Source organism: Centroberyx gerrardi, chromosome 13, assembly GCF_048128805.1.
Source record: "Centroberyx gerrardi isolate f3 chromosome 13, fCenGer3.hap1.cur.20231027, whole genome shotgun sequence".
Classification (NCBI taxonomy): Eukaryota; Metazoa; Chordata; class Actinopteri; order Beryciformes; family Berycidae; genus Centroberyx; species Centroberyx gerrardi.
In genome coordinates, this window is record NC_136009.1 from 28,611,862 (window position 1) to 28,634,933 (window position 23,072).

General features: G+C 44.5%; 1 protein-coding gene across 1 annotated transcript in view; it reads left to right on the top strand.

Moving 5' to 3' along the window:
* Positions 1-15,269, top strand: part of LOC139914866 (protein EFR3 homolog A-like) — an 80,842-nt gene extending 65,573 nt beyond the window's left edge. Inside the window, exons 5-6 of the mRNA XM_071903287.2 lie at positions 9,106-9,227; positions 15,113-15,269. Coding sequence (XP_071759388.2) covers positions 9,106-9,227; positions 15,113-15,269 — 279 coding nt within the window. The remainder of the gene's footprint in view (positions 1-9,105; positions 9,228-15,112) is intronic.
* Positions 15,270-23,072: the final 7,803 nt, after the last annotated feature.

Below are 23,072 nucleotides of genomic sequence, written 5' to 3' on the forward strand. Positions count from 1 at the left end.
GCTTCAGACGCTCTTATCCAGAGAACATTACAATGAGTGGAGCAGCAGAATAACTTTCAATTCCTAAATCACCAACATTACAAGCAAGCAAGAGGAAAGAGGTCAAGGGTCAGAGGGGGAAAATAAGAGCCAGGGAGGAAAGGAAGCAACGGGGCTTATGGGAAATGTTTTAAAGGTCCATATAGTGTAAAGCAGGGCTCCCCTTGCCTCTGTGATGATAAAGGAGTTGGATGGTCTATCTAAACATGGTGAAAGTATCAAAACGCACGGTCGCCAACTAAATCCACACAATCCATATTAGAAAAGCGAGCCTCTAAACGAGCCGTTTGGACTTCTGTAACTTTGTGGCGTCACAAAGGTTCGCTCATTATCATTTCTGTAAGAAATAATAGACTAACAAAGTGTTTTTTTCAAAGCGGTCGAGCGGTCGTCATCGTTTATTACCGGAGAGTTTTCCCTACCTGTAGCCGCCGGGCCGCGCCGTCTCACGTTTCGCTCTCGAAACGGTTAGCCAATCGGAACAGAGGGGTCGTTAATATTAATGAGCCTTAAAGACACGGCGACAGAAACAGCCTGTTCTTGGTAAGGCTCAGAGAGATGCTGGAAAATGAACGTGGAGAAATGGATTGAGAGTGTTTTTGGTTCATGACACCACACACAAAGCTTTGAATGGACCTCAAGACACAAAATAAAACTCTGGAAAGTGGAGAATATGGGACCTTTAATGTGGAGAAACCCTAGCACTGACAATACTACTGGAGTGAGATAGAGGAGACCAATCCTCTCCAACATGCTCTCATTGGTTTATGATAATTATACCAAGGTATCACAGTTAATTTCACAATATAGTGATGTTTAAAAATGCTACACACAGCACCTTTTAATATAAGTATTAGTCACAGCAGACTCTCTTTACACTGCCAAGTACAGTATGTGTGGTACAGATATATAAGTGCGTGTCACAACAGAATGTTTCCCTCCGCTCTGCGCTGCCAGACGTTCGCCGTTTCCAAATTTATCCGCCAATTAAGTTTATCACAAGAAATTGGCAGACTGTGACGGCGAGAAGTGTCTCTTCCTGCTCTCCGTCTCAATACAGAAGACACTCATCAGTCCGGGCTCAGACACATGTAGCCGCTGACTCAGACTCTCCGGGGACTTTATACGCCGGGTATTTATAGCCTCGGGGGCCAGATGTGTCACGGATGCGGCACGAGCTGAGGTGGAAGCGCCCGGGTCTTTTTGTCATGTGTTTGGCCTTTTTTCACTGACTCCATTTATCTATCTATCTGTCTTTTTTCTCTCTATCTATTCATTATCTTCCTTTTTTAATTCCCTTATCAGCTTTTTGCACAGCTGCTAGTTGTGTTTTCGTGGGTGATGAAGCGGTCTCTGTCCCAGTTTTCTAAGCTTACAAATGAAACTTTAGAATGAAAACAAGATGGAAATGGGAATACCCTGATTTTTTTTTTCCATTTATGTCTACCAGTTTGAATCCAGCTTAACCATAAGCCAATTTAATGCTTCAGAAATAGGTTTTACATACTCGTCCCAATCAAAAGTACCGTCTTTTGTGTGGGCAGTGTGTCTGTGGGGCTTGTACTTCCTATTAGCTGCTCGTGTTGTAATCTGGGTTTATTCTGCTGTTGCATTCACTGTAAGTGGTGATGGTGAAATGCCTAAAACACCAGGTGTAAAGCAACTATACTGTGCTAGTTCTGATATCAAACAGTCTGTCTTCTATTTAATGGACAGGCTATGTTTTATTGTGCAGTCACACATTACTGTGAGTCCGCAGATGGCCAGTGAAGGACCGGCCCTCTTCTGACAGAGGAGCCTTCATTAGTCAACACTGAAGTCTTTGTTTTCCTCGATGCGGAGAGAAAGAGAGAGAGAGAGAGAGAGAATATCTGAAAGTAATGAAGTGGCAGAATCAGAAGCACTTTAATTGCCAAGTCCAGTGAATGTAGGGGAGTTTACAGGGTGACCCGCCTGGCACCAGGACCACAGGACCACAGGACCACAGGACCCGACATACAGCACAGGACACGCAGCGGAGAAACAGACTAGCAGAACGTGTTCCCAGCTCCCACTGATCCAGGAAAGTTCCCACAATCACAGCTGGTTTCGGTGGAAAAAGGCATTTGATTATTCTGGAACAATCTCCGGTCAAAGCTCCGGCTCGACCGTTTTATTCCCCTAAATCTCTTCAAATTATCCACGGTCTTGTACAAGATGTTCGCTCCTGTTTCTGATCTAAATTGTCATCTTTTTTTACACTATTTCTGTATTTTCTACTGTTTTATTGTTTTATCTGCTGCCTTTTCTTGGCCAGCTCTCCCTTGGAAAATAGGTTTTGAATCCTCCCTGGTAGAATAAAGGCTAAATAAATAAACGCCTCACAGTATATTGACCGCACAGTTTTACCTCGACACACACTGAGCTCCAGAGCAAATACAGCCGCTACCTCTGGCCGTGTCAGTACTTTACCCATTGACCTATTCAAGGCCACAATACATGCATTATCACTGTATATCCCTTCCAGGTCTACGTATTTAAACTCTGTGCATTTAACTGTACAAGTAAACATGCAGCCTTCCTTCCCCGTATGCATCCGGGCAGCAGCAGGAGGTTTAATGAGATATAAAAATAACCTCCCGGTCTCCCGGTTATCGGCCGGGCGGCGGCATCGTCACCTGAGTCAGCACTCCAGCAGCGGGAGACAATTATGCCGGCGGCGGCTAGAGAAGACACACACACACACACACACACACACACACACACACATCCCCGTAAACAACTGTTTAATGCATGTTGCTTCCAAATTATTCTAAACTTACTGGATACTCTCTCTTGACAAACTGTCCACTGATCATCATGGATCCTTGGGATACAGAACTGAAGAGGTGATGGGGGGTGTTAGGTATTGTTATGACTTCAGGTACCACTTGCTTAAAAAGTGTGTGTGTGTGTTTGTGGGTTTGTGGGTGTGTGTGTGCATGCATACATTAGTCTGCATTTTGTTTCATCTCTTGTAATCATAACTGGGGCCAAGGGAGGAATTATAGAATTACGCTAGGCTACAATATGCAACTTTTCGCCTTGGGTCAGCAAAGTACCCACCACACACACACACACACACACACACACACACACACACACACAGAGTGATCAAGTTCATGCCCCAACAGGGTCAGAATTTAACGGGGGCTCGGGGGCAAAAATGCCCTCAAAAACTAATAAAATGCCAATGAAATTAAGAATGAGGGGGCAAAAAATGACCTCCATAATTAGGATCTTTTTTTGGCATTTCATCCTGTTCACATGATATTTGCTGAGTTGCAAGTATTCATGAATAAATGCAACATCTGTCCCACATGGGCGATTCTTTCCGGTGACTTCTGAGCAAGAAAAAATGGATCTTTTCTCCCCTTCCCTTCCCGTTATTATCAGAGCAGCGCCTGTAGTCAGACAGCAAGACCCACAATGCAGAGTGCAGAGTTCAAGTCGCGTCAGTTTTATTGTCCCAGATGGGCGATTTGTGCTGCAGCAGGTTTAAAAACACGTCACAACATAAAACATATAGTATCACATAGAAACATTAAAAGAAAAGTGACAAAGCCGACTCGCACCACGGCACCAGAGTTCATTCCAGATTAGAGCTGCAACGATTAATCGAATAGTTGTCAACTATTAAATTAATCGCCAACTATTTTGATAATCGATTAATCGGTTTGAGTAATTTTTTAAGAAAAATAAGTTAAAATTCTCTGATTCCAGCTTCTTAAATGTGAATATTTTCTGGTTTCTTTACTCCTCTATGACAGTAAACTGAATATCTTTGGGTTGTGGACAAAACAAGACATTTGAGGAAACTCTGATCGACATTTTTCACCATTTTCTGACATTTTATAGACCAAACAACTAATCGATTAATCGAGAAAATAATCGACAGATTAATCGACAATGAAAATAATCGTTAGTTGCAGCCCTATTCCAGATCCATGGAAATAGGCGTAAGTGTCCACTGTAGCACCATGTTGGATGAGTTTTGGCATTTTTTTTTACTCAAAATGAATGAATGACAGCGGGGTTCATTAATAAAATCCGATCTTTGCCAGGCCGGCTACTGATGACATCACTGTCAGAGCAGTTTCCTCCTTTTTCTCTTACTGAGATCCACACAGTGACGGATGCTGATCTCGCCGTATGAGTGGATTCTCCTCTTTAGTTATGCGGCCTCTCTGAATACATGAGGAAAACCAGACCAGAAAAATCTGCTCAAAGATCGTAGGCCAATCACTTGAGAAACTCTATGAATCAGTCTACCATAATAACATATTAAGGCTGGCCAACAACATCGTCTCTGACCCCGACCACGTCCTGAACAGCGAATACAAACTGTTACCATCAAATCGGAGATATAGGGTTCCACGATTTAATAGGGTTAGACTGAAGCACTCTTTTGTACACCAGTCAATCCTAAAATTAAATATAGAGCTTAATCCCAGATCAAATGCACGTTGAATGGCCTTGAATACTGTTTTTTGTGATTGTAATGATATGTTGAATGTATGTATCTTTGTGTCCTGTCTTAATTTTTGTCTTTTTTGTGATGTTGCAAATGGAGCTGCTGTGATGCAAGAAAAATTTCAGACTGGATCTGACAATAAAGTATTATCATCATTATCATCATTATCATCATCATCATCATCAGAACGCTGAGCGAGGACGGTGCTTTTTAATGACGCCTTCTTTAAATTGGGCTCTTCGAAATGAGCCTGAGGGAAGCAAAACAGATCGATTCGTATCGTCCTGCGTGTCTCATCGCAGAAAGTGTGCTCGGTGTTATTCGTATGATTAGACCTCAGCTCAAGAAGGAATTAGCTTCTCTCGACTTTAAAGCGGTTTTCCTCGTGCTGCGAAAGAAAGACGTCTGAATGGAGGCGTGAAATTCAAATAAGACAAAATACTCACGTCATAAAACAGCCCACCCCACTTTTTTTATATGTTTTATTTGAGGGGAAAGTGTGATAGAGGCAAAATGTTGCTCAGCATTTTATATCATATGTTTCTCTGTGTTAGCTGTCGTCAGGAATCACCAAAATGTGTAAAAAATTCAGTTGCCGTGGATCTTTTTTGCGCAGTACTTGTACAGATTGTCTCATTCTAATCTACTTCCCTCTTCCATGTTGTTGTGATGATGGGAGCTTCCCTTTCCTCTGACTGGAGAAGTGTTAGTTTCACCATTTCAGATGACTCGCCTGACACTGCAGCAATGAACACTATGAACAAAAATACCTTTTCTAAATATGTTAAAATGTCAGGTACAGTGTTGTCTGTTTACGGGACGCCTAGCAGCCCTGTTGGGACAGATTTTTGTAAGCGATGCAAAAAACTGATTTTAATATCTGTCTGGAAAGTGGGTGAAAACTCAGACTGGGTGTGAAACAGACTGTCAGACTGAAGGCTTTTCTTTTACTATGGGAGTTTCTCAGCTTCACCTCTGCTGCTACGAGCCGCTAAGAACCAAAACCAACACATGCAAACACTCGTTGGTCCCATCAGCTGATTAAAGGACAGACAGGAACTCAGGCGCTTTACTGTACACTGATACTGTGTGATTGCATGTTGCTGTAACATGTTGAACTGTGTGCTCTGGTCTTTCATTTGATGCAAATAGATTGGGATTACAGTTAAAACAGTGCTGACCAGGTCTTAGTTAGCCTGGTAAGACCACCCTGATCACGTGACCTCACATTCTGTTTCGCTCCACAGATCAGTCTGGACTTCCAGCCGCCCCCACATCGATTTCCTGAAATTACAATGTAACCGGGCCAATCAGGGACTGCGTTGTAGTTGATGACGTGAAATACAGGCCGCCGCTGGCAAAACAGTAACGGCGTCTCCCGAAGCAACGAGCGGTAACGTTAACATTAGTAGAGTAAACAGCCATAAGTGCAGTTATTGCAGAAATAGACTCAATAACAACAATTAAACAAGAACAAGAGTACGCACTAGCGGAGTTTCTCGGCGGAAAAGACGTTTTCGCCGTTCTTCCGAGTGGATTTGAATTTGGATTCGCTGATTGGCTGAAGGAGTTTGTCTGTCAAGGCAAGTACTCCCGCCCACTGAAATCGATGTGGGCGGCTGGAAGTCCAGACTGATCCGTGGGGCGAAACAGAATGTGAGGTCACGTGATCAGGATGGTCTTACCAGGCTAGGTCTTAGTTGCCTTGTACAAGTTGTCAAGTGATTTTATCGTGTTTCCAGAGCTATCAAGCTTATTTCAGTTCAGTTCAGTTCAGTACATACTTTATTAATATCCCGAGGGCAATTGGTTGCAGCAACATACAATACAAGATAAGAAGTACGAGATACAAACAATAACATGGGTATACTTAAAAAACCCACATCCACACAAAGTGCTAAGAAAACATGCAGAGAGTTTCCTCAGAATTTCATGATCCCTATATTGAGTGTGTATTGAGCAGGTTGATAGCTGAGGGAATAAATGAGAATTTGTCTGTCTGTATTTCATGATGTTTTCCGTCAAATTATCTCTCAGCACTGGCAGATAATCTTGCTGGTTTCAGTAAATTTCACTTGATTCATACCAATATAACTTCTTTCAAGAAATCATCATAAAACAATGAAGAAAATCTGGAAACTTTCTCCAAGACAATTTCACTTTTACCAAGAAAATGTCCTGAAACAAGTTACATTCTCCTGGGAAACCGGTTGTTGAAACCGGTAAAATTATGATGATTTCACAAAAACATATCCTAAAATAAGCTTGATGAGTCTGGAGACAAAAGAAAAATGACCTCGGTAGAGTCGGTACACAAATCAAGAGCCACAGATTTCCCCGCTCTGCTCCCTGGCACCGCAACAACTCCAGATCCCTGATCACAGTCAACAAAACCGTTCAGCGTCTCCACACACACACACACACACACACACACTCGCCTGGTGACCGCCGCCCGCCCTCAGCACCTCATATAAACACCACCCGGTAATTAGACCCCGCACTATATCTAAGGCCTGGATTCCCTCCTCCTCCCCCGTAATGCAGTAATGGGGTTTGGACGCCAAGGGGGGGGGGGGGGCGCCACTTTACCGTGCGCCAGCTGGCGGCGCACCGCTCTCCATCTCGGCCATTACCCCCGAGAGAGGTTAGGTCGAAAATGGAAGGAAATTACCAGGTAGGCCGAGCGGCTTTTTGTCACCGGCGCCGAACTGCACGGAGGCAATTTGTTGCAGTGGCCAATGATAGGGTAGCGGGAGGCCGGGCAAGTGCGGCAGATTATATCCGCGGCACTCGAAAGCGGGTGGGGGGAGGGGGGGGAGGGGGGGGGGTTATTGTCATTATAGCCGTGGAAGATCATCACATCTGATACATGCTCATGCAACGGTGTGACTGTGTTTCTGCTGTGAGATGCTTTGTGCCGCTGTACACCTCGAATTAAATCCTGTTTTTATCTTTCTGTGGTTAAGAGGTGAGGAAGAGCCCCAGCCTCTTCTTTTGTTTTAACTTATTTTCTATTCTATTTTAAGCCTCACTCGGCAGTACATTGAGGAGAGGGGAGAGAAGGAAAAAAAAACAAAAAAAAAAGGAGGGGGAGAGAGAGGGGAGTCATCTTGACCATGTCCAGTCAAATCCTCTTCCTATACATCGTCATTCACACACTCAAGTTCAACTTGGTTGCTTTGGCAAGCTCACTTATAACAGAGAGAAAAATGGTTAAAAATAAACCACAAGTAAAATACCATAAACAACATAAAATAACCACAACTAAAATATCATAAACTAAGAAATATACCATGGGGATAAAAACACCCACTGTGCTGTCATAGTGCACACTCCCTTAGATCTGACAGTCTGTAGTGCCTCAATGTAGTGTGATTGGAGTCCATCTTTGTGTAAAAGTCTCTGTCTTCAGTTGTCATATGTTCCACTGTGTAGCCTTGTTTCAGTCTCTGAGTTTCAGTTTCTGTTTCAGTCTCTGTGTTTCAGTCTCTGTGTTTCAGACTCTGTGTTTCAGTCTCTGTGTTTCAGTCTCTGTGTTTCAGTTTCTGTGTTTCAGTTTCTGTGTTCCAGTCTCTGAGTTTCAGTCTCTGTGTTTCAGTTTCTGTGTTTCAGTCTCTGAGTTTCAGTCTCTGTGTTTCAGTCTCTGTGTTTCAGTCTCTGAGTTTCAGTTTCTGTGTTTCAGTCTCTGTGTTTCAGTCTCTGTGTTTCAGACTCTGTGTTTCAGTCTCTGTGTTTCAGTCTCTGTTTCAGTCTCTGTGTTTCAGTCTCTGTGTTTCAGACTCTGTGTTTCAGTCTCTGTTTCAGTCTCTGTGTTTCAGACTCTGTGTTTCAGTCTCTGTGTTTCAGTCTCTGTGTTTCAGACTCTGTGTTTCAGTCTCTGTGTTTCAGTCTATCTGTTTCAGTCTATCTGTTTCAGTCTCTGTGTTTCAGTCTCTGTGTTTCAGACTCTGTGTTTCAGTCTCTGAGTTTCAGTCTCTGTGGTTCAGTCTCTGTGTTTCAGTCTCTGTGTTTCAGTCTCTGAGTTTCAGTCTCTGTGTTTCAGACTCTGAGTTTCAGTCTCTGAGTTTCAGTCTCTGTGTTTCAGTCTCTGAGTTTCAGTCTCTGTGTTTCAGTCTGAGTTTCAGTCTCTGTGGTTCAGTCTCTGTGTTTCAGTCTCTGAGTTTCAGTCTCTGTGTTTCAGTCTCTGAGTTTCAGTCTCTGTGTTTCAGACTCTGAGTTTCAGTCTCTGAGTTTCAGTCTCTGTGTTTCAGTCTCTGTGTTTCAGTCTCTGAGTTTCAGTCTCTGTGTTTCAGTCTCTGAGTTTCAGTCTCTGTGGTTCAGTCTCTGAGTTCGGGTCGGTGGGTGATCCTTCATCCAGTTTCTAGTTTTCATTTTCCCCAACTCTCTTCTAACAAGGAAATGAGGCAACGACAGTCAACGTCAATCATCATGTCTCGTCTTTACACTAGATCTCTCTCTCTCTCTCTCTCTCTCTCTCTCTATCTCTCTCTCTCTCTCTCTCTCTCTCTCTCGAATTGCCCTAAGAGAAATGATGCTAACACACATTTCCCTCACTTCCCCGTCCCCGTCTCTAGTTTGTGAAGTTTGCCAACATCGAGGAGGACACGCCCTCCTACCACCGCCGCTACGACTTCTTCGTCTCCCAGTTCAGCGCCATGTGCCACTCTACTCACGAAGACCCAGAGACCCGGACCAGGTGAGATGGGAGACGAGACGGGGACACATTCATAATTTACTTTGGTCAGACACTGCTGATCACATTTGGACGAAACTTTGAGGAAATGTTGCATTCATCATCACTGTATTCAAAAAATTACATGGATTGGTCCAAGGGAGGGAACAACAGTATAATCACAGGTCAAAACAAGATGACATATTTGTTACTGATTGGCCCAGAGAGAGAGAGAGAGACTGCATGTTTACTGCTGCTTTGTTCCCATTCTTATATTATTTTAGTATTAAAAGAAAACCTATGGAGCGGTTCCAAAAGTGAGGAGGTCCCCATCAAAATGAGGAATAGTTTAATTTCACTTTTATTTCACTCCCTAGAGCAGGTTTTCACTCCAGCCGAACACTACAGAAGAGTCTTCCTCCTCTCTGGCTGAACCTCTGCTTGAATCAGTGAAATCAGAAATGAAAACCTACGTACACGCTCTTAAAGTGCTGGGTTGTGTAGCTTGATATAACCTAAATTCTGCTGATTCTCTGTTATCTGTTGCTGATTTGGGGGTTTTATCATGGAGGAAGAGACACAACCCAAGACTCTACCAGAGTTACACAGAGGTTTAAGGTCATGTGGTTGCAGATCACTGAAGTTAGTACAATGAGAACATGGATTGTATTGATTCTGAGGACCAAAAACTAATATCTGTCTAGTTTTACATCATTTATGAAGACGTTTTGCAATCCGCCTCCACTGGCCCACATGAAATATCCTCCTCTGTTAATGCAGTGGTTGATCCCACCGAGGGGGGGGGGGGGGGGGGTGTAATGCTATCCCTGCCGATGGAGGTTTCACTCCACTTGAATCCAGTGACTACAGTATTAAATATATCTCTCCTCCTGATCCATATTTCATGACCATCCTCTCCCACTGAGACTCCGCGCCGCGCTCACACCGCAGGAGCGCTTCCCCCGGCTCGCTCAGCTGAAATACGAGCGCCTGAGAGAGGCGGCGATGACGAAGCGCCGTGTTGGAGTGTAACAGGGGCTTAAATGATTTGAAACGTAGACATGATTTACACAAAAACGGGCTTTACCTGTCTGACCCGGCTCCAGCACAGCCGGGTCAGAGGGCTGGTTTCACCTGTGTGGCCGGACGGGCGCATGGTGGGGGTGGGGGTGGGGAGGGGTGATTCCCTCTGGGTGCAGCCTCCTTTAAAAATATATTCACTCATGGTACTGAGATAATTTAAGATAAAACTTGAATCGTCCCTGTGGGGAAATTGAGTTGTTTGCAGCAGCAAAAGAGTAAGATAGCAAAGAAAAACACAATATAAATAAGCCTGGACTTTGTTTTCTCATCATTATCCATCATATTGATCAATTCCTATCAAAATCTCATCAATTGCTTCACTTAAGTCTTGCTTGCCTGGGTGCAGCTCTCCAATACAGTCCTGTTGAGCCAATGGACAATTTGATTGTATTTAAATCAACCCCAAAAGCACCGAAACACGTCTTCATCAACATACTGTAATGAGACATGTAATTATTCACTTTTCAGTCAATCGGTCTCATCTTGACTCAAATTCCTCTTTGAACTTGGCGGCTGTTTATGTTGTTCATAAAATATTGTTACTGGAAGCAAGCTGCTCGCGGGATGTCTGGGGTTATTCTCACTCCCTAACATTGAAGTGTGCGCGGGTGTGTTCGTTTTGCCTGTACGGTATAGAGAGGAAGATGGAAAGAAGGCTGGTTGGCAGGGTGGAGAGCTGACAGGAGGGTGGAGCCAGCCCCATCCATATTTGTGGTTGGGTGACACTCCCGTTCTGGTTTAGTTGAATGGCTGTAGGTCAACAACATCGGTGGTTCTCAGATAATCAGACGTAGGCAGGGAAACATCATTGGGTTCACAATATCACTGGGTGGACTCAAACTACCGCAGGAATCAAGCAGTTGCGTGCCAAATGGTCCACCTAGTGCACCTGCTCTCCTCAGTAATAATTGTTAAGCCCCGGCCACTACAACCTGACAAGTGGTTTGGGAGCGTTGTGTGCCTATACCACTCAACTTAACAATATTAAAAACATGCATTATTAAAGCAAAGTAATCGCCTAGCATACAAAACACACAGATGATCATATTTTGCAGCCTCACTTTGCAAATTAGGCCAATGAAATGATTGTATTTTTACAGAAATATATCACCTAGTGCAGCTTGAAGACTGGAAGATGATTTGAAGGCTTTCTCTCTTCCTCTTTGCAATTAATATACTTATTTTTGCACAGTCTGACTTTTGTCAACCTTTGGAATAACAAAACCCTGTAGTGTGAATTCAGCTCAAATCTTTATCGTCCAGTAAGAGAGGTTTGTTTTACCTACAGAGTTTAAAAACAAATCATCATCATCATCATCATCATCATCAGTTGATAAGACCAGAGAAGGAGGTCGATACGATGCAAAAAAAACACCTAGTTCTTATCCAGGCACATTATTCACTGTGCGTGCAAAGCAATTTAGAATCAGCAAATTGCACAACTTTTTGATGAAAAACCCATTTGTATATTTATAATAAGAGAATAATGAGAGTGTTTAGGGAAGCCAGGAGGTTTTTTTTTCTCTGCGTTACGAAGGCAGAGACGCCCGGCCGCTCCTCCAGCCAGCCGACTCGCTCCGAAGGTAAAAATAGCTCTCAGACGAGGCTGTGACACCGAGCGGCGCTTCAGAAGAGCCGATCCCGCCGAGACACCCGCCTCTGAATCTAATAAAGAGCAGGAATGTATTAAAACAATACCTGGAGTCTCTCTCTGTCTCTCTCTCTCTCTCTCTCTCTCTCTCTCCCTCTATCTCTCTCTGTCTATCATTCATTGCAGAGATATCTTCCCACCACCGGCATCGCTGCAGTTATTTGCGGAAATGTCACTGCAGCAGCTGAGACCTCACTTGAATTTGCGTGTGTGTGTATCTGTGTGTGTGTGTGTGTGTGTGTGTGTTTGCAAGCATATATGTGTGTGTGTTTGGGTCTGTGTGGATGTGGGTGGCGGGGGGGTGGAGGGGGGGTAGTTGGTGAGAGCCAGGGGATGCTGGGATTATTTTCGACTTGGCTCCGTACCTCGACTCGGCGCTGTAAACAGTGCGACTTCTCACTTGGCTTTTTTTTTTTTTTCTCTTTATTTCATTATTGCGTTCGGCGGCGGCTCGCCGTAGGTGGAGAGGAATTCCCAAATAGAGTTTCTCCGGCGGTTATTGGATTAGGCCTCCGGCAAGGTCACCCGCCCTGTTTTTCATATTATTGCTCATATAGTTGTTTGTGCCTACAACAGAGAGGAGACAGGAATAGCAAGAGGCAATCTGGAGTCGGGCTCGCTGCGCTGTGATTGGTCCTGGCGGTGCGAGGCGATCCCTGCTCTCCAGACTTTGTTGAGGCGTTTTTATCTTCTCCTCAGGGCCGACTGGAGGGTGTGTGGCTGAGTGTGTGTGTGTGTGTGTGTGTGTGTGTGCGCCATGTTTCAGAGCTGGCAGTGGTATCAGACCGCAGCACTTGTACATTCCCTTTACAGTCGCAGGTCATTCAGCCTCATGAAGCAGACGAGTCTCGTGAGAAAACTGGAGCGATGTGACTCTGGACGCTGCTGCCTTGCATTATGCTAAATGCAAACTAATCAGAATGAATCAGTGTGCTTACATGACTCTACAAAGCAGTAATCCCTTAAAGTAGCCTCACATTAACATGAATTCACCCCTTAAGTCATGCAAAACCCCCTAAAAATGAGTTAAGGGAGTTATTAATGGAGGAAAACACCTTAAACACCCCTTACTGTTTGACTGCTTACTTTCTAATTTAATGTAAAATTCAGGGAGAACTTTCCGTTAATAACTCAGTAATAACCCTGTAATAACCTGCATAAAAGGCATGAAAAATCCCTTAATTTCTAGTGTCTCAGTGAACCAACCCATGAATAAATCCCTTATAAACCCATAATACTAACCGTACTTTTTTAAAGCTGTTATTTTTAATGGATAATTAATGTTTATGTAATGAGAAATAAAATAAGGGCTTTGGTTTCATAGTGATGGGCACACTGTGTGGAAGCGCTGTTGTCATGGAGATCACAAGGTCAGCTGGTAAAAAGTGTTACGTAGCAAATGGAAGAAATATTTACTGTTCATATGTGACGTTCTGCATCTGGAAGGAGGAAGAGTGAGAACACAGCTCAAGTTCTGAAATAAAGAGGAAATGGCCAAAACTGCTGTACTCCACCGCCGCCATTGCTGTTTATGTTTCTGCTTCGTCGCCCCGCTTGGATCAACCTCCAGAGCTGTGATTGGACCGTCCGCTCGCTCGCTTTCTCGTTTCTCGCAGTGTGATCAACTCACGAGGCTTCAGCACATTAGCATCTTCATGTCATGTCTTGGCCTGTGTGTGTGTGTGTGTGTGTGTGTGTGTGTCTGCGTGTGTGTGTGTGTGCAGGAGTAAGTAGCTAATTTTGGGGGGGTGACTAAATATTAGATGAGTAGGCAGTTGGAGAGTAGATCACCAGCGGTTGCATAAAGATAGACCTAGTCTTAGACTTAAATCTGACCTGAAGTCAGTTTTAAGCATAAGGATGGTTTCTCTAGGAAATCACAGTCGCTTCACTACTTCTGGATTGCTGTAGATCTCTAATGTCTTGTTTCTGTCTCTGAACACTCTCTGTCTTCAGGCTCTTTCCAAAATCCAAAGGTTTTCCATCTTGTATGAAACCCTCTCTGATAATAAGGCCTACTCGTTGCCACAGCAACAAAGTTCTTAACTCAAGCTTAACCAGGGTGGAGGGTGGCTAACTTTCCTACCTCAAAATAAGTCAGTCTTAATTAGACTACTCTAACCCAGTCTAACCTTAGACTAGTCTTAGACTAAGTTTATGCAACTTATGAGAGAATGATTCATGCTCTCCTTTCCCACAACAGTTATATTAGAGCCAGACACTGAACCACCAGCTGCTCAGTAGAGCTGCTCAGTAGAGCTTCTCAGTAGAGCTGCTCCAGTAGAGCTGCTCAGTAGAGCTGCTCAGTAGAGCTTCTCAGTGGAGCTGCTCAGTAGAGCTGCTCCAGTAGAGCTGCTCAGTAGAGCTTCTCAGTAGAGCTGCTCAGTAGAGCTGCTCCAGTAGAGCTGCTCAGTAGAGCTTCTCAGTGGAGCTGCTCAGTAGAGCTGCTCCAGTAGAGCTGCTCCAGTAGAGCTGCTCAGTGGAGCTGCTCAGTAGAGCTTCTCAGTAGAGCTGCTCAGTAGAGCTGCTCAGTAGAGCTGCTCAGTGGAGCTGCTCAGTAGAGCTGCTCCAGTAGAGCTGCTCAGTAGAGCTTCTCAGTAGAGCTGCTCAGTAGAGCTGCTCCAGTAGAGCTGCTCAGTAGAGCTTCTCAGTGGAGCTGCTCAGTAGAGCTGCTCCAGTAGAGCTGCTCCAGTAGAGCTGCTCAGTAGAGCTTCTCAGTGGAGCTGCTCAGTAGAGCTGCTCAGTAGAGCTGCTCCAGTAGAGCTGCTCAGTAGAGCTTCTCAGTGGAGCTGCTCAGTAGAGCTGCTCAGTAGAGCTGCTCCAGTAGAGCTGCTCAGTGGAGCTTCTCAGTGGAGCTGCTCAGTAGAGCTGCTCCAGTAGAGCTGCTCAGTAGAGCTGCTCAGTAGAGCTGCTCAGTAGAGCTGCTCCAGTAGAGCTGCTCAGTAGAGCTGCTCAGTAGAGCTGCTCCAGTAGAGCTGCTCAGTAGCCAGCAGGAGAAAGTGGTTGAACTGGGCAGATCCCAGTGTGAATGTGTGGAACTGGATGAGAAAGGGTTGAAAAAGAGCTTGGAGCTTAGCAACACCTCTCCTGGATCAATAATTGTTTGAAAAAAATTAAACAAAACATAATTTATACATATATGTGTGTGTGTGTGTGTGTGTGTGTGTGTGTGCAGGATCCGGGTGGCGGGTATCAAAGGCCTGCAGGGTGTGGTGAGGAAGACGGTGAACGACGAGCTGCAGGCGATCATCTGGGAGCCGCAGCACATGGACAAGCTGATCCCGTCCATGCTGTTCAACATGCAGGACGCCGAAGACCTGGACAGGTACTGAGATACTCAACACACACTCAACACACACACACACACACACACACACACACACACACACACATTTTAGACTGAACCTCTGCCTGCTCACTGCTCACACACTCTGGATCACAGCTACGGTTTAATGCCTGACATATAAAGACACGTTATAAATGTTGTATTTGAATTTCACACATTTAAAACTAATTGAGATTCACATCTTCCGGAGGCTCAGCAGGATATTTAAGGAAAAACACCTGCTGATATTCATGTAGACAAACATAAGGAGCGCTTGATTTATGGTATCTTGTGAGTGACGTGTTTACTCTTGAGGCTGGAAGAAAATCCATAGATTATTTAGATTTACTATAAAGTTCAAATACATAAAACCATCTTCATATATATTTTTACTGGGAAATATCATGAAGGGAAACTTTTCTCAGTAGTAGAACAGTGAAATGTTCCTGATCTTCTAAAAGGATGATGTCGCTCCGGACAGCTGAGACGAGCCGAGCTCCTTGTGTGTTTTGTTTGCCAAATTATTCTCTAGCTTGAATTTGAAAATGGAGAGATTGGGCCCGCGGGCAAATATTTGATTTTCCAAGGTGAGAACTATTCCAGTTTGTGCGTCACTTTATTTATAGTCCAGCTTTTCAACACAAAATATTGCCCAGCTAATTAATTATTCATGCAGCGCTGATACTTTTCTCCCGAGGCAATCAGCAAAGCAAACCGACATCAAACTTTTCTCCACCTTGCAGAATGAGGGGTCACGGTGACCAGAGCAGCACACAGTGGCTGATGAATCCCAGAATGCACCTGTGACTTCCCCTGTTTTATCGACTAAATCAGTGTTTATAAGAGAATGGGATGGCTGGTTAACTTCTTCTAAAGTTGCTGGAGGAGAAGACAAACTTTAAAGCTCAGCATCTGACCAGTGGCTGCTGTTAAAGGAGCAATAAGTCAGATTTTTACTGTTCTGTAGCACAAAATGATCATTATGTATCTGAGGGGTTGATAGAGTTGTTGATCAATACCAATAACTGATCGATTACTTGGCCAGCTGCTGAGATTTCTAGCTTTCAAAACCTCACTTACTCCTACAAAATGACTGTTGGCACCAAATTAAAATGAGTCATGGTACTTTCTAAAGTGTAGAACATTACTGTAGTCCTTGATGGTCACAATTAGAACAGTTAGAGACATTGAAGCTTATATATATGTTTTTTTTCCCATAATGGATGCATAAAGCTTTTAAATTTAACTTTTCCAGTAGCTGCTCTCCATCAAAAGAGCCAAATCCATCTGCATTCATATGGTTTCTCCGACCGACCGGCGTAAAGCTCTGACTGACTGGCATCTTTATCGTTCTCCGTGTCTGTTTTGCCCAAAATCTCTCCCTCTCTTCCTCTGTGATGACCTTCAGTTAGCTTCTCAGTCAGAGCAAATCATCACTTACAGTTGGCAGTTCCCAATTATGTACAGGATCCTGGTTAGAAAAGCTAAAGCAGTCCCACTGAAATAAAAAATAAATCTAGACCCGGAAAGCTGCATCAAGACACAGAAAAAGCAAAAATGCAATCAAAAGCTCTATTTTTGTGGGACTAGTAATTCATGAATTAACCCCCAACCTCTGTGTTTCATGCAACGCGTTCACACAGGATAGTGACATGACACATTCACCAGTGTCCCTGATACAACAACAAGATTGTAAGATTTTACACTTCTTCACCTCCTGATTTAGCAAAGCAGGATTTGAAGTTTGTGCTGAAAAAGCATCAAAACCTCTATAGAGTCCTCTGCTGCCTGCGTCTTTCATGACTGGAAGATTCATATTGTGCATGAAGAAGAAGCAGAAGAAGAAGAAGAAGCAGAAGAAGAAGCAGAAGAAGAAGAAGCAGAAGAAGAAGAAGAAGAAGGAGCAGAAGAAGAAGAAGAAGAAGAAGAAGGAGCAGAAGAAGAAGAAGAAGAAGGAGCAGAAGAAGAAGAAGAAGCAGAAGAAGAAGAAGAAGAAGAAGAAGCAGAAGAAGAAGAAGAAGGAGCAGAAGAAGCAGAAGAAGAAGAAGAAGAAGAAGAAGAAGAAGAAGAAGAAGTAGAAGTAGAAGTAGCGTGCCCGCAACTGGCTGAAATTAGCGAGAGTTTGATTCTCATGGGTGAAGTATCATCAGGCGATCCTGTCTTCACCAAAATACAGAAGGTCATTTGAGCCAGAATTTTTACAGATTCACAATAGACTAAAATCACTGACAATTTCCCCAGTTCTGACAAATCACTGGACCTTCCCAGGTAATATTTGTCCTGTGCGAATGGGTCTAAAGTCATATAAAAGGTAAACGCTAGTGACGGACAATCTGCTTATCTCAGGATACGATTCAATACTTCATATGTGGTTCAGGATTCAATACAACCACGATGTGATCAATAAAAGTTCAGCGACAACAAAGTCTGACTGTGCAGAATTCTGTTTATTTCTGAGACTCAAATCTTTCTAGCGATGCCATTGGCTGCTAGAATGTAAACAACAATTTAAAAACGTCATTACAAAGTGACAATAATATAATTTGGATGGAGAGCTTGTGAAACTGTGATGGTCAAGAGTCTCATTAGTGATTACTACAGCAGAATAACATGGAGCTGATATCACCATTCATGTTCCTGACAGCAGAATAAGATGGAGCTGATATCACCATTCATGTTCCTGACAGCAGAATAACATGGAGCTGATATCACCATTCATGTTCCTGACACACCATACGAATTGTCTCATTTTTGTATTGCAATGTATTGAATTTTGATTTATCGTCCCATCACTGGTAAACACAAGGTCAAAAGTCACTAAGTCCAGAAAAGTCCAATGTCCAGAAAGCAGGATTTTCTGACAATTCTCCATCTGTCTTTCTCTTCCTCTTATAAACCCTGAAGCAGTGTGTGTGTGTGTGTGTGTGTGTGTGTGTGTGTGTGTGGAGGTAAATCCATCTCAGACTCCTCCTCTAAAAAGTAACAGAACCCAAATCCCCGCAGTGTGTCTGCTGCTGCTGCTGGTTGATCTCTGGGCTAAATTTAAGCCCACAGCATCCAGTTTGAGCATCAGGGTCATTGTGTACTGTAAACCCCCAAACCCCCTGCCCCAACACACACACACACACACACACACACACACACACACACACACTCCACCAGCTCCATGCGACATCCCTGTTATCCCTGCCGAGATTACATTAGATGAAACTCATGCTGCAGCAGCAAGTAGTAGGATGCATGAAAGAAGAATAGGATCTAAATAAGAATAAAGTAAATGGAGGGTAAATGCACATACAAAAAGTAATCACATTACTTTACTAATTCCTCAGCAGCAGCAGTAATTAGTTCCGTTCCTCGTTCCATTACTTTGCATCTCATTGGCAGCAGCGGCTCCTTGTTTCTCCCTGAGTTTCTTTCTTCATCTCTGTGTTTCTGTATCAGATGCTTTGATAAACTGGATGTTGTGTTTTTCTCTGTGGAAAAAGTTCTGCCGCCGCACAAAGTTCACAACGGACCAGAATGCTCTCTGATCCTCGACTGAGATCAATTCAAATTAATGGGAAAACTGGGAAATGGGAAAAGTCTGCGTCTCAGCCTCCATCTTTTGCTTTGCTGCTTTAGCTAACAGCCGACGCAAAGCTGCTGCTTGTCCTGGAGAAACATCCATTAGTAACTGTAATGTAATTACTGAATTTTAAATTGTAATCCCTTACACTACTGTTACTGCAAAAAGTAATCACATTACTGCAGTGTGCAGGAGGTGCGCTAGGTCAGCGTCAGCCCAAACAAGCACAACATTTTGATAATATGATATTATGGCACAGTCAAAATTCATATTAAAGCAGCTTTGGAAACTGAAGAGAGAGAGATCATGGCCTCTAGTGCTGGAACATGCAAAATGTAAAAAAAAAAGTTAAAAAAAGGCCATTCTCAAAAATAATACCAAAGCACAGTTTTTGCAGTGAAAAATATTTATTCAAAAGCCTTTATTATATTGGCTTACCACCGGCACATTTCGCCTTCATCAGGGCCATCAGGTGTGAGGTGAAACTTATAGCCAATATAATAAAGGCTTTTGATTTTTTTTCACTGCAAAAAGTGCCTTGGTATTATTTTTGAGAATGGCCCTTTACTTTCATTTTTACGTTGCCTGTTCCAGCACTAGAGGCCGTGATCCGTCCGTCTTCAGGATCTCACTCTCTCACCTTTTTTGACACCAGCAACTTTTTTACAACATTTTTTTCGGACAGTGCAGCTCTTTGTATCTTCTCTCCGTTTCCTTGCTTTGTTTTATTTCTTTTTTTTTTCTTTTTATCTTCTTCCCTGAGCCTCCTTGAGGGCGCTCGTTTTTAATCATTGTATGATTGTCTGTTCTTTTCTTTTCTTTTCTTCCTTTTTATCGTTATTATCGTATATTGTTTTCATTTTTTGGTAATTAGGTGAGATACTACAAGCCCCTCTGGGTTGTTTTTTCCTCACCTGCACAGTCTGTGTTTTAGCTACAGTTTCTCCTAATCAGTATCTGTTCCCATTGACACCAACAAACCTGTTTTAAACCATCTTTGGGCGAAGTGGTTGTAGTTTGGTGTCTGCCTCTTGACCTTGACCTTTCACCTCTGTACTGCCGGTATGTTGCAGTGTGAGCAGGAAGGGGATTGAGGCTCATCCTCCTGCTGCAGCCGCTGTAAGTCTCTGTGGATCGGAGCGACTCATCCTGTATCAAATGTAATATAAACCTCAAGCCTGGGACTTACTGCAGCCGCTCTCCTTCCACCTCCACCTCCTCACATCCAGCCCATCCCAGATCCAGCAGGAGGGGGGGGGGGGGTGCTGCCTCCTTATCCCCCGTCAGAGGAGGGGAAACGGGATCAAGTACGACGCTGTGGGAGATTTACAGAGGAGATCAGCGAGGCCGGGCAGGGAGATTAGATTTGTCTCCTCTCCTCTTCCTCATCCTCTGTCGTTTCTCCTTCTTACTCCGGATCTCCTATCCTCTCCTCCCCTCCTCTCCTCTCCTCATCTCTCCTCTCCTCTGCTCTCCTCTCCTCTCCTCCCCTCTCCTCCCCTCTCCTCATCTCTCCTCTCCCCTCCTCTCCTCCCCTCTCCTCCCCTCTCCTCATCTCTCCTCTCCTCTCCTCATCTCTCCTCTCCTCTGCTCTCCTCTCCTCTCCTCTCCTCTCCTCTCCTCCCCTCTCCTCATCTCTCCTCTCCCCTCCTCTCTTCTCCTCCTCTCCTCTCCCCCCCTCCCCTCCTCTCCTCTCCTCTCTCCTCTCCTCCTCTCCTCTCCTCCTCTCTCCTCTCCTCTCCTCTCCTCCCCTCCTCTCCTCTCCTCCTCTCTCCTCTCCTCCTCTCCTCCCCTCCTCTCCTTTCCTCCTCCCCTCTCCTCCTCCTCCTGTCTCCTCTCCTCTCCTCTCCTCTCCTGCTCTCTCCTCTCCTCCCCTCCTCTCCTCTCCTCCTCTCCTCATCTCCTCTCCTCTCTCATCTCTCTTCTCTGCTCTTCTCTCCTCCCCTCCTCTCCTCTCCTCCTCTCCTCATCTCCTCTCCTCATCTCCTCTCCTCTCTCATCTCTCTTCTGCTCTTCTCTCCTCCCCTCTCCTCTCTTCTCCTCTCTCCTCTCATCTCCTCTTTTCTTCCCTTCTTTTCTTATTTCTCAGTTTCTGACTTATCTCCTCCTCTCCTTCCCTTTTCCTCTTCTCACTTCTCCAGTTGTCTTTTCTCCTCAATTATTTCCTCCCTCTCTTCCTTCCTGTCATTGTCTCTTTTTTTCTCCTCTCCTCTCTCATCCTCTCCTCTCCTCTCTTACCTCCATCTCTACCTCCTCTCCTCTCCTTTTTGCTCCTTACCTCCCTTCTCCTTCCACTACAACCCCCTCTTCTCCTCTTTTTTTTAATCTATTTCCCTCTCCATACCTCCTCCTCTCCTCCGTCTATTATCCTTTCTCCCCTCCTCTCCTCTCCTTAGCTCTTCTTTGCTCCTCCTTTTTTCGTCTCCTCTCCTTCCATCTCTCCTCCAGGCTTCCTCTCCCCTCTCCTTCCCTCTGGGTGGTTTCCATGTGAACAAAAAGCTATTTTTGGAGCCTGTACTTTTTTTTTTTTTTTTTTTAGTCCTCCTTGTTTTGTTTTTTTCTTTTCTTGTTTTCCTTCCTTGCTCTCCTCCACCTAAAGCCCCGCGAGCGCCGGCGGCTCCCATCCATCGCGCGGCGAGGAGTGAAGGGTTCTGATGTGATCCCGCCGCCGCCGCCGCCGCCGTCTCGCTCTCGTTATTTGGACGCGTTCGCTCTCCCGGCCTAGGTGATGACGCCCGTGGGTGACGAGGCGAGGCGCTTCCCCAAAACCCTGACTGCACTTGGCAATCCTTGTGTAACAGTCAGTCTCACTCTGCAGCTCGCTTACAGACTGAAAACTCATCCGTTACTGTTAGGGTTTTTCACTTTTGGCAAGACTTAATGGCCTTATTCCAGTGTTTTAACCCATGAAGAAGAACACTATACTGTCTAAGGGTTTAAAGTTTAAATTAGCAACATTTTCATATAATTAAATGTCAGTTTTGCTCCTCTCTGTCTCTGATTGCTCTAACTCAACAGTGATCCAACCTATATCAGTTCATAAAGCTTCTTCTAAACAGCCGGTGTCTGGTCGCTCTTTCCTGGGAAAAATCCTCTGCCGCACAGGAAGTGATGCGTTTTACGTTTCCGGTTTGTTTGGAACAAACAGAAGAAGAAGAACTGGGTAGTTAGCATGAGCAGCGATAGCCGCCATGGCTGAACAGACAAAGAAAAGAGAAACTCAAACTTCATATGCTTACGTTTTCAATTCTGGATCTGGATTGTCCTGATGCAGAAAACCCCTCCCACCTGGCGCTCCATGCAGGTTAAAACAAACGTATTCCTTCACACAAAAAAAAAGAAATCGCTCTCTTTCTCTCCCGGTTCGCTGGTCATTTGCATATCCGCCCTCCTCTTCATGAACGGTGTCGCTCTGTGCATCAAAGCAGCCACCTTGAAAACAACCTTCACCACCAGCCATGGACATCAGCACATGGAAATCCACACACAAAGGGATTTTTCTTTTAATGATCCCAATGCCTGCAAGCTCATTTTGAACTGGATAACTGATGAAAAATGGCCGCTGGACTTAATACATGTGTGATGGCGCAGGAATACAAAGACCGCACACTTTATCTTTGGTAATAACTCGCTTCACGTACTTCTTATTCTTATTCTTAATCTCATTCTTTTCCCTCTTTCCCTGCTTCTAACAGTCACACCTAATCTTCCGTAATATAACATGAGAGACAAGCTTCACACACTCTATATATATAATTGTGCAGCTTATCTGCAGAGGAGCTGTCGGTCACGGTCGCCGCCTCGCTTCGTTCCCCTCCTCTCCCGGTGCGTTCTTCACCCCGGGGAAACTCTGCGTTAACGGCAGAATCCAAGCAGCTTCTAATGGGCTTCCTTCCACTTAATGAGCGGCTATCTGTGTGAGGCCGGAGGAGACGAGCGTGTCTTTTGAAGGAGGAAAGGAAAGGAAGCGTGTGGTTAGGCGGGTAAGGAACGTGACTTAAAACCTCACGGAGCTCGCCGCCTTGTCCCGACGCGATAAGCCCCGCCCCTCTGGCGCTCTAACACACCGCTTCTCAACCTCTTTGGGGCGAAAATGAAGCGACGCCTCAGCGGTAAACGTCAGGTTTTTTGGCGTCAGTCCCTCAGAATCAAAGAGCGAGGGCTTCTTTCTAGAGACCGAGAGACGTTCAACAATCATACAGGGAGAAACCCATCGTAGAAGAGGAGAGAGACCAGTTTCTC